Source organism: Artemia sp. Qi Xiang Cuo, chromosome 16 (assembly GCF_049724085.1).
Source record: "Artemia sp. Qi Xiang Cuo chromosome 16, ASM4972408v1, whole genome shotgun sequence".
NCBI classification, from domain to species: Eukaryota; Metazoa; Arthropoda; class Branchiopoda; order Anostraca; family Artemiidae; genus Artemia; species Artemia sp. Qi Xiang Cuo.
In genome coordinates this window covers 42092789-42103246 of record NC_142809.1, presented here as the reverse complement: position 1 = coordinate 42103246, position 10458 = coordinate 42092789, and the positions used below count along the sequence as shown (strand labels likewise).

Genomic DNA, 10458 nt, shown 5'->3' with positions numbered 1-10458 from the left:
CGGAGGTGAGTTGCACAAGGGTTCAGTTAAAGGGGGTTCAGTTGCATGAGGGTTCAGTAGCACGAGGGTTCAGTTGCACGTGGGTTCAGTTACATGGTGGTTCAGTTGCATGGTGGTTCAATTGCACGGTTGTTCAGTTGCACGATAGTTCAGCTGTGCGGTGGTTCAGTTGTTTGGGGTTCAGTTACAATGGAACCATATGAATATATTAATAGGTACTTGTCTAGAATCCGATAAGCATGCGACAATTGTATTGAAGATCAGATAGACATTTACCGGGTAATGCCTAGACGCATTAAAACAAAGGTTTTCTCACTCCGGGAACTATATTTAAACTTTAGTTTTTTCGGGTTTAGGGGGAATAAAGGTACCTAGGTTGGGTTAGGTTACGTATTGAATATATGGTATGTTTTACAACCCCCCTTCTCCCCCCCTAATGGGCAAATATGTAGCCCAAATTTGTTTCTAAACTATAATATTTTCATCTTATTTTGTTTTATTATATTAGCATTAACGAAACTTCACTTCTCGCGTGTTTGTCGGATTCTGGACTAGTACATATACATATACATATATATATATATATATATATATATATATATATATATATATATATATATATATATATATATATATATATATATATATATATATATATATATATATATATATATATATATATATATTATAAACGTAGCTTTGTAGCTACGTTTAGCTACAAAGCCTTCAACTAATTTAAATATGGTTAATCTGATTCTGAAACAGGTTAAAGAATCTTGATGCTACTACTCTTATTGCCAGAGAATAATTAACATGAAACCCGAATTTAAACAAGAAAGGTGTTTCAGATTTGACTTTCAAATAGAGTATCTTTATGCGCCAGCATTACGCTGCAATGTTTTGCATTTGCCGTTAGTGATAATTGGTTGATGATGATGGACAGTGTAGATCTTAAGTCCTATGGAATTGGCACGGTTTTAGATCAGGTTTGTTAAGTACCGTATTTTGCCTCTGTTTTTACTTCTCTAGGGGAATTTATTTGACCAAATTCACCTTCAAGGCCTATAGCCCTAATTCTCTCCGAAGAGGTCTCAGTGATTTTCTGAGTCGGTGGAGGGGTCCCATTTAAGGCAGTTCTATAGCAAGGATTGTACTCTAGTAGGGTTCCATCACCTTTTGTGGGCGTAAAAACGTCTAAATCCTGTAAAAGCTACCTTGGCTAACCTCTATCCCACTGATAAGGGAATTTATTTCTATAGTTTTATCATAGGTATTTTCATGAAACACTAAATGTTTACATCTAATTTCTGAGACTTTTCAGTGTGTATGGACCTCAAGAACCCCTTCCCTCTGGTTTTGCTACTTCTCGGAACATGACAATTATTCACATCTTTATTCTTAAAGTTCAGTAGTACTTAGCACATATGTCTCTTTACTTTGCATCTAATTAATAGATAATACTCGTTTTGACATAAGTGAAAGCTGAGGTTTACTGGTAAAAACTTACAGTGGATAGAAATTGCCTTTAATAACCGAGGGACCTACCAACACTTCCTGATATCTGCTTACCTGTGTCCAAGGCCCTATCCAGGAAATTATGGCGGGGGGGGGGGCTCCTCGGGTTGGACCTAATCCATGTCTAACGGTAAAAGAAGACAATAGATAGGAACATAAAATACTGTATGTTGAAGTTATGAAACTTAGTAGTTACAAAATTAATTCACGGACTATAGTCAAATCGATATGTTTTTTTAGTTCCGAACATGTCAACAATCGTACTAGTGTAATTGCAACACCCCTGTGCACTGACAATCACACTAGACCTGTCAAACGTTCTTCGCTTGTTGTATTTTGTAGCCATGTCTTAAGCCGTTGCAAGGTGGAGAAAGTCTTTCCGGTATAGCAGTTGAAACAGGCCAAGTAGCTACAATTGTAAGAAGGCGGCTGATATTTGGAATGAAATCAGCATTGCACGTATTAAGTGCAGCCAAAGCCGAGACAGGTCTTTCTTTGTTGTTAACGTCCTGCCACTTCGTTTCCCACAATTTCAGTTCGTGACTTAGGGCATCTGGCTCTGGTAAAAGGTCGGAGCAAATATCAGTATTCTTATTGATTTCTACGTCAGACTAGTTTCTTTTGTCTAAGTTTGCAGGTATGAAGCCGCTTAAAGTTGTCAAAGTTGTACGATCCACCGTAAATCTCTCCTTGAGTTATGACATGAAGTAGACCATGAATGGAATGTATGTGGAAGCTCTGTATGCTACTTTCGGCGAACCAATGTCATAGTGGTCGTTTCGACGACGACCAACTGTTGGAAAAATCAATTCTATCTTCAGATCTCTGGCAAAATCTTCAGTTTTTGAATACAACGAGTCGAACAAAGAACCTGCGTCTTCGCGTAGGCCCACAACTGTCTGCACCACAGTTTCAACGTTGTCGCATGCAAGCGCCAAGTCACAGTCAACAGCTTGAAGAACTTTACACAGTGGCAACATAAGACCAAAGAGTTCTTTTGCTACGAATAAACTTGTTAGGAACTGTCTTTGCTCCATTGAGCTTGCTAACTGATGGGCCTTTGCGGAAGTCTCAGCATTCGCGTTTCCTTCTTGAATTTCTTCCAGTGCTTCTAATATTGGCCTATAGAGCTCCACAGGGCGGTTAATAGCATCGTGCCTCTCCACCCACCGTGTTTCACAAAGGGCAATGAGAGTAGATTTTCTAGATTCTGGCAAGCATTGTCGAATTCTGTCTTTGAGTACCTGGGGGTGGATGAGCCAAAAAATTTACAGATCAGAGACATTGTCCCAAAACAAGTTTTCATGACTGAAATGGAGTAAGCTGAAGCAATCGCCAGGTCGAGTGTATGTGGTCCACAGGAGACATAAGTTGCTCGTGGATACTGCTGTCTAATCCAAACTTGAGTGCCTCTCAGGCGCCTACTCATAGCAGCTGCTGCGTCATATCCCTGTCCTACAAGCTTGCTCAAATCTAAGCCATGGTTTTTCAAGGTTTCTAATATTGTGGTGGCCAGACCTTATCCGTTTAAATCTGATACGGGAACAAACCTAGGAAAATCTTTGCGCAAAGCTCTGTTTGAAACATACCGAACACAAATGGACAGCTGCTCTGTGTTTCTTAAGTCAGATGTTTCATCCGCTAAAACCGAATAGCACACACTTTCGTTTACCCTTTTAACAATATCAGCTTGAATCTTCTTTCCACTTTCAAGTGTTTAATCTAGAATAATTTTAGTAATAACTATATTAATGCATAGCTTAGATTCTTAGCTATTCATTGATATATACAATTCTTCTCAATTCCTCTTCAGTAACAAGATGTGAGGGTTTTAGTTTTACATAAATTTTCTCAATTGGATACTGGTCTTTTACCCTAACGTACCTGTTCTGAGATTCACATTCTGGCTCTGGTTGCCGGGTATCCACGCTTTCTATTGGGGGCCTTTTCCCTTGAAAGTATCGAGATAAATCGTTATCCGCTTGTCGCTTCCTCATTGTTTCAGTGTTAGATACAAACTGACCTGAGATTGGATTGCACCAGCAAAGAGAAGGATGATCTGAAGAAGAAAATATGCTGCATAATCCTAATAATTGACTCAATTGTTCACTCAACGAAAACTAGTTGAAGCTAAGCAGGTAATTATAGTGACCTTGTGATTTGGTAAGCTTAAAATATGCGGGTTTCATAAAGAGGTCAAAGTGTTGAAAAAAGCAATTTTCTCAGACATTTCGGGAGGGGGTGGGGGGGGGGGGCTCAATCCCCCTACCCCCCCTCTGGATACGGCCTTGCCTGTGTCCTATATTGTAGTTATAAAAGTTAATTTCTCTTGTTTAAATTACTTATCGACCTATGCCAGACAGTACTTATCTGCTATAGCTACAACACTCGAGTTCTTCATCTAAGTAGAACCGGTTTCTCTGACGCTCAATCCTAATGAAATATACCAAAATATGATAAAAATATAATACTTTAGCAACAAAATTATGAAAACTAACCTAACCTGACTCACCTAACGTAACCAAATTTTCATTTTAACATCCATGGTCAGACACTATTCTCTATCAATATAGATCGCAAACTAAATGAATTTCATACATGGTCAGAAAAACCGTTTCTACTTAGATGAAGAACTTGAGTGTTGTAGATCTAACAGATAAGTACTCCTATGCCCAAGGCCGTACCCAGAAGGGGGGGGGGGGTTGGGGGGGTTGAACCCCCCCCACCCCTGAAATGTTTGTCTGACTCGTAAAAACGTAACAAAATTGGATATAAACAAATTTTGTATGCATTTTTTGAGGTTTTTTATGTACCTCCTCCCCCCGAAAAAATATTTGAGTAGTCCCCCCCCCCGAAAAAATCCTGGGTATGGTCTGCTATGCCTTTGCTAATCCTGGGTACAGCCTGCTTGTACTTACTTTAATTATATGCTCTTGTTCGAAGGTATACACAACTAAAGGCTTGGGGGTGGGGAATGTCGCGGTGTGTTTTTCAGACAGCAGACTCCGGCCTTATAAGAAAAACTAAGTCCTTCTACCCGGATTCTCGATCCCTATTAACATCTGCTATTGCATATTCAGAGTGATGAACCTCTGGAACCTTTTCCATCAAGTACATCTTTCCGCGTAATTTTAGATAATTTATGAACGACACGTCATTTTATCGGACAGTTCCCCATGTAATAAATTTCCCTTCACCCATAGAGTTGGTGTGGTTCAAAGAGCCTAGTCCAAGGAACGCTGGAGTAGGGGTTGAGTTTCGTCATTCAAACAATATTTCATATTATAGGAATTGACATTAGCTGAAAATCCACAGACGATAATTTCTTACCATTTAAAGTTTTCTGTATAAACTAAAACTGTAACGCAAGCTTCTCTCTGGATTTGCCTCTTTTTCGAAGTCGACAGCGCCAGAGGGTCTTGTCTAAGCTAACTTTTTTTGCAGGAGGGGGGGGGGGGTTCTTCTCACTTGTCAAGCTTATTAGCCAATTTAATTGGATGGTATGGTAGCTCTTAGCCAATTCCAAAATAGCCTTCAGTTTTCAGCAGGGACAACTGCAAGGGCTCCTAATTCCCAAACTTGAACACCATCCTTATGCTGAAATTGCCGGTAAGATCTTTTACCTAGACCATCTCCAAAATAGTGGGGTCTCTGCGAAAGTAACCGCTGACAGTATCATGTTGAAACTTTCAAGGAATGTTCAGCGGAAGGGTCAACTAAATCTAAAGACTTAACGTGCATCTACAATGTCAAAAGGATGTATATGCTCGGGAACGGCTAAAGATGTGAAGCTGAAACCTTCAAAGCTATTGTGAGGAGATGTTGAACTAAATCAAAAGAGACTATATGCATCCGAGTTGCCAAAAGGGCATATCTGCAACATTTCTGGAGTCGCTAACTTGAAACTTTCTTTGAAAATTGAGGAAGAAGTTTAACTGAATCAAAAGATTGAGTGCATATCCAGTTTAACAAAAAGGTATATTACCAAAATTTCAGAAACAGCCAAAGGCGTTTTCTTAGAATGGTGAGGAAAGAGGGATGAACTTTGTATCTAGGTTGCCAAATGACGTATCGGCAGTATTTCAGGAGCGGCTAAGGTTTATAAGTTGAAACTTTCAGAGAATGTTGAGGGGAGTGTTGAACTAAATCAAAAGACCCTGTGTGCATCAAGGCTGTCAAAATGGCATATCCAAAATGGCTCAAAGCAGGTTATTGTATTGAGTTGACACTTTCAGGGAATTTGGACAGATGTTGGATTAAATCCAAACATAATATATTCGGTTTTTTTTTTGGTCAAAATGGGGTATGAGCAGCATCGCAGGAGTTGCTAAGGGCTTTAACTTAAAACTGTCATGAAATGTTTAAATAGATAAGAAGTCCCCTGCAAGCATCCAAGGTTTGAAAAGGGCATATAAAGGATATATTAGGTACAGAAAAACATATTTTCACAGAAATGTTGGAACTAGATTAAACTTAAAGCGAAAACTGAAAGGGTGATTCTAAATATAGACTTTGGTAGTGGTGGAAGGGGAACGTATCAAGGAGATAATATATTTGGAGGAAAAGGGATTGCATTGATTCTTTGAACAAACTGTTCCTTTTTTTATGCAGATCTGCTTAAAATATCCGGCCAAGAAGACACATCATTTAAAATTTCAGAACCAGGAGAATTTCAACTGATAAGAAATCTGGTGGCATTAATTTTCGACGTGGTATTGTTATTTTTAAACAACAAATTAGAACTCCGGTTACTCTATAAGCTCTAGCGGCATTTACGTAAACAAAACAAATAGTAAAAACCAAAATAGCTCAGCAATATTTTTATAATTAAATAGTCTATCAATATGCATCTATATTTTAGGTTAGAACTTGTTAGTACCCTTATGTATTTGTCAAATGAACATATAAAGACTTGAATTTTAGGATTCCCCTAAGAATGAACTGTTCGGAATTGCCAAAGAAATATACCCGTTTAAAAAAGAAGCTGTAATATATCTTGATGAATTAATATATTACTAATATTATTATCATTGTGCATTACTATCATATATAATATTATGTTATATTATAATCATTGTGCATATTAAAATAATAATGATATATGTATAATATTGGGTATAATGTATCATTATACTTATCATTGGCAGATTCAGAGGGCGGGAGGGGGGATCCCGCCCCTCCCCCGCCCCCCCCCCCCCCAATATTTTTTCTGGCGCCGTCTTATCCCGTTTTTTTCCTTTTTTACCCTTTTTTGCGACAAATTTGTCCATATGGTCAATTATTGGCACCTTTGTCACATTGCCCACCCCCCCAAGATTGTGCTCATTGGCGCCCTTGTCACACTGGGCCTCCCCCGAGATTTTGTTCTAGATCCGCCCCTGATACGTATATAATCATATGTGTATAAAAATGCGTAAAATAATGATAACAATATATTATTATCATTGTGTATGCATCAAATGAAAATATAAGTTTTAAATTTTAGGATTCCCCTAAAAGTGCACTATTGAAAATCGCCAAAGAAAGTGGACATCCTGCAGAAAGTCAAGAATTTGCAAAGCATTTAGATTCTTTGGATAAGCTTGGACACCTGCGACAGCTATTTGAGATTCCTTTAATAAAGGATCTGCCCTGTAGTAAGATTTTATTTATTCAGTATTTTTTTTTTTTAATTACTGAAGATAGAGGATTATTCAGATCTTGTTTTTAATAAGAACCTAGTTTTTTTGTTCGTTTTATTGTTATTATATATATATATATATATATATATATATATATATATATATATATATATATATATATATATATATATATATATATATATATATATATATATATATATATATATATATATATATATATATATATATATATATATATATATATATATATTTTATATATATATATCGGGAGTACCCCGGCGATGCTTTATGTACTGTCTGTATCTGTATATATATATATATATATATATATATATATATATATATATATATATATATATATATATATATATATATATATATATATATATATATATATATATATATATATATATATATATATATATATATATATATATATATATATATATATATATATATATATACATTCTGATTGTTAGAAACATTGCGTTGTTAGGTTGTTAGAATAAAAGGTTGTTAGAAACGCAGTAGGTTTTTAGAATCAATCAGATAGTTACGCAGTCACATATATCTTCAATAATTGGGGGAGATCTGTAATTCAATTTTTAGTTAAAAAGACTTCCATATGCAGCTATCTAGTTTTCGGAGCAGTAATTCACAAATTAAAAAGATGCATCAGTAAGAAAAGCTAAGAATGTATGGTACCGCAGGAGTTACGAAGGTGCATCATTCCTTTTAAGGTGTAGTCGTCTTTGGAATAAACATATTGTTTATTTTAGATTTGTTACGACCAAAGAAAGGTGAGAAATTTTACTAATTATTTTTGATTGTTCATTTTCACCGTTCAATGTGGCAAGACTGTCGAAATTGTGATTTGACCCGAATTTGGAATTAGTAAAAGAAAAATCAGAACAAATAGTGGAGACTTATTAGTCTATGGCCTGTAATGGGAGGTATCCATTACTTTTCTCGAGGCCGTGATAATTTCAATGAATTTAATAATATGAAGACTGGAATGTTGTAACTCCTATTGTATTGAAATTTTGACTGCCGAAATCAAACGTTTTATACTGAACTTATTAAGAGTTTTGGAAATTCATCTACCAGGGGTAAAGAATATGAAATAAGGTAATCTAGAATTTAATTATTCAGATAGAAAGGGTGGGGTGCTTATGCAGAGAGTAGGGCTCATGATGAATAGAGAAGCTTCTAAGCCTTGATTAGGTTGGGAAAGTATTAATGAAAAAACTCTTGTTGCTCGTCATCAAATAGTTCGTGGTAATGAACTGTAAGTAAGGAGCGACCCGGCTTAATGGTAACCGAAACTCTAGAAAATGGTATTTTGATACAAATAGATACATCACAAGAATTAGATTTTAATGTTGATTTCAAATATATGAGTTGCATCAAGTTTAGTCCTACCCATCAAAAGTTACGCGCCTGAGAAAATTTGACTGATTTTCGAAAAAAGGGGAAACACCCCCTAAAAGTAATAGAACCTTAGTGAAAATCACAACATCATATTCCACGCATCAGAAAATGTTACTGTAGAGGATTTAAGCTCCTATATATAAAAATGTAGAATTTTACATTTTTTGTAACAAGATAGATCACGGATGTGTGTTTATTTGTTTTTTTTTCCCAGTACGGATCGTATTGATCCCGTGGTCCTAGAATATCATGGGAGGGCTCATTGGAATGGAAATTAAAAGTTCTAGTGCCCTTTTTAAGTGACCAAAAAATAGAGGGCAACTAGGCCCCCTCCCACGCTCATTTTTTCCCCAAAGTACCGGATCAAAATTTTGAGATAGCCATTTTGTTCAACATGTTCGAAAATATTATAAGTATGTCTTTTAGGGTGACTTAATGTCCCGAAGTTCCCGGGGGGAGGGCTGAAAGTTATTAACTTTACCCAATGTTAACATATAGTATTGGTTATTGGGAAGTATACAGACGTTTGTAGGGGAGATTTTTTCTGGTAGTGGGGGGTTGGTCAGGGTTTATGTGGGAGGATCTTTCCATGAAGGAAGTTTTCATGGGGGAAAGGACATTGCTATGAAGGGGACGCCGGCCTTCCCAGCATTATTTAAAAAAAGATCAGAAATTAAATATAAAAAAACAAGTTTTTCAGCTGCAACAGCAGCAACATCAAAACTTTAAACTAACAGAAAATATTACGTATATGATTGGTTTTCACCCCCTAGTTAATACCTCGCTCTTTAAGCCAAAGATTTTTTAGTACTTTCATAAGAGCTATTTATTCTAATTAACGGCCATTGTGATTAATCGGTCATTTTTAAAGAATTGGAACAAAATTCAAACTTTAGCTTAAAGAGCAAGGTAGTGACTAGGGGGCGAACCCCCTAATATACGTATTTAAAATATATGAATATAGAAGTTCGTTACGGAAGTTACTTCGTAAGTTATGTATATTTATTACTAATAAAAACGTTCGTAAATAAAATTAAACAAGTTTCGAGAAAGCCAGTTAACCAAATAAAAGTAAATTGATATGCAAATTTTGTTTGAATTATTCATGTACGGTGAGCCAAGATCAAAACCTGCATTTATTCAAAAACGTTCAAAAATTAAATAAAAAAAAAAAAGTTTTTTTTTAAATTAAAGTAAGGAACGACGTTAAAACTTAAAACGAACAGAAATTATTCGTTATATGAAAGGGGCTGTTCCCTCCTTAACGCCTTGCTCTTTACGTTAAAGTTTGACTTTCTCACAACTCTATTTTTTTAAACAATAAAAAGCTTTAGCGTAAAGAGCGAGGCGTTAAGGAGGGTACAACCCCTTTCATATAACGAATAATTTCTTTTCGTTTTAAGTTTTAACGTCGTTCCTTACTTTCAGTTAAAAAAACTTGTTTTTTATTTATTTGATAAGTCTAAAAAGTACAGGGTAGCAATCATAGTGGTATATTCCCCAGTGGAAATAATTCACGAAGGTAGTAGTTACTAGTGATTCAAATGAAATTTATATACATTTACAGGAACAAATTGATTGAACCTCAGGTAGAAGTACGGCATATTTATAAGAGGATTTTAATTTCTAAGTTGATAGGAATAAGGATAGATGGTATCCTAGTCTGGGTAAACTTGGTGTACGAAAGGAAAATAGCAACGGTTATAGACTGCTGTATTTTTTTTCTTAGGTATAACAATCTAGTTACAAACAATGCGGCATTTGGTCATAAAATAAACCATTAGTTGTCATCTAACTCGCATGATAGTAAAACAGCTACCTTATTGATTATGTTATTGTAAAGTGATGACTGACAGGGTCAATGCAGGAT

At 35.8% G+C, this 10458-nt stretch overlaps 1 protein-coding gene across 1 annotated transcript in view; it reads left to right on the top strand.

Annotated features, from left to right (window-relative positions):
• Positions 1-841: 841 nt before the first annotated feature.
• The window catches only part of LOC148942921 (kynureninase-like), a 168129-nt gene continuing 158512 nt past the window's right edge, over positions 842-10458 (top strand). The window contains exons 1-2 of the mRNA XM_089102125.1: positions 842-986; positions 7001-7151. Coding sequence (XP_088958251.1) covers positions 930-986; positions 7001-7151 — 208 coding nt within the window. The 5' untranslated portion in view covers positions 842-929. The remainder of the gene's footprint in view (positions 987-7000; positions 7152-10458) is intronic.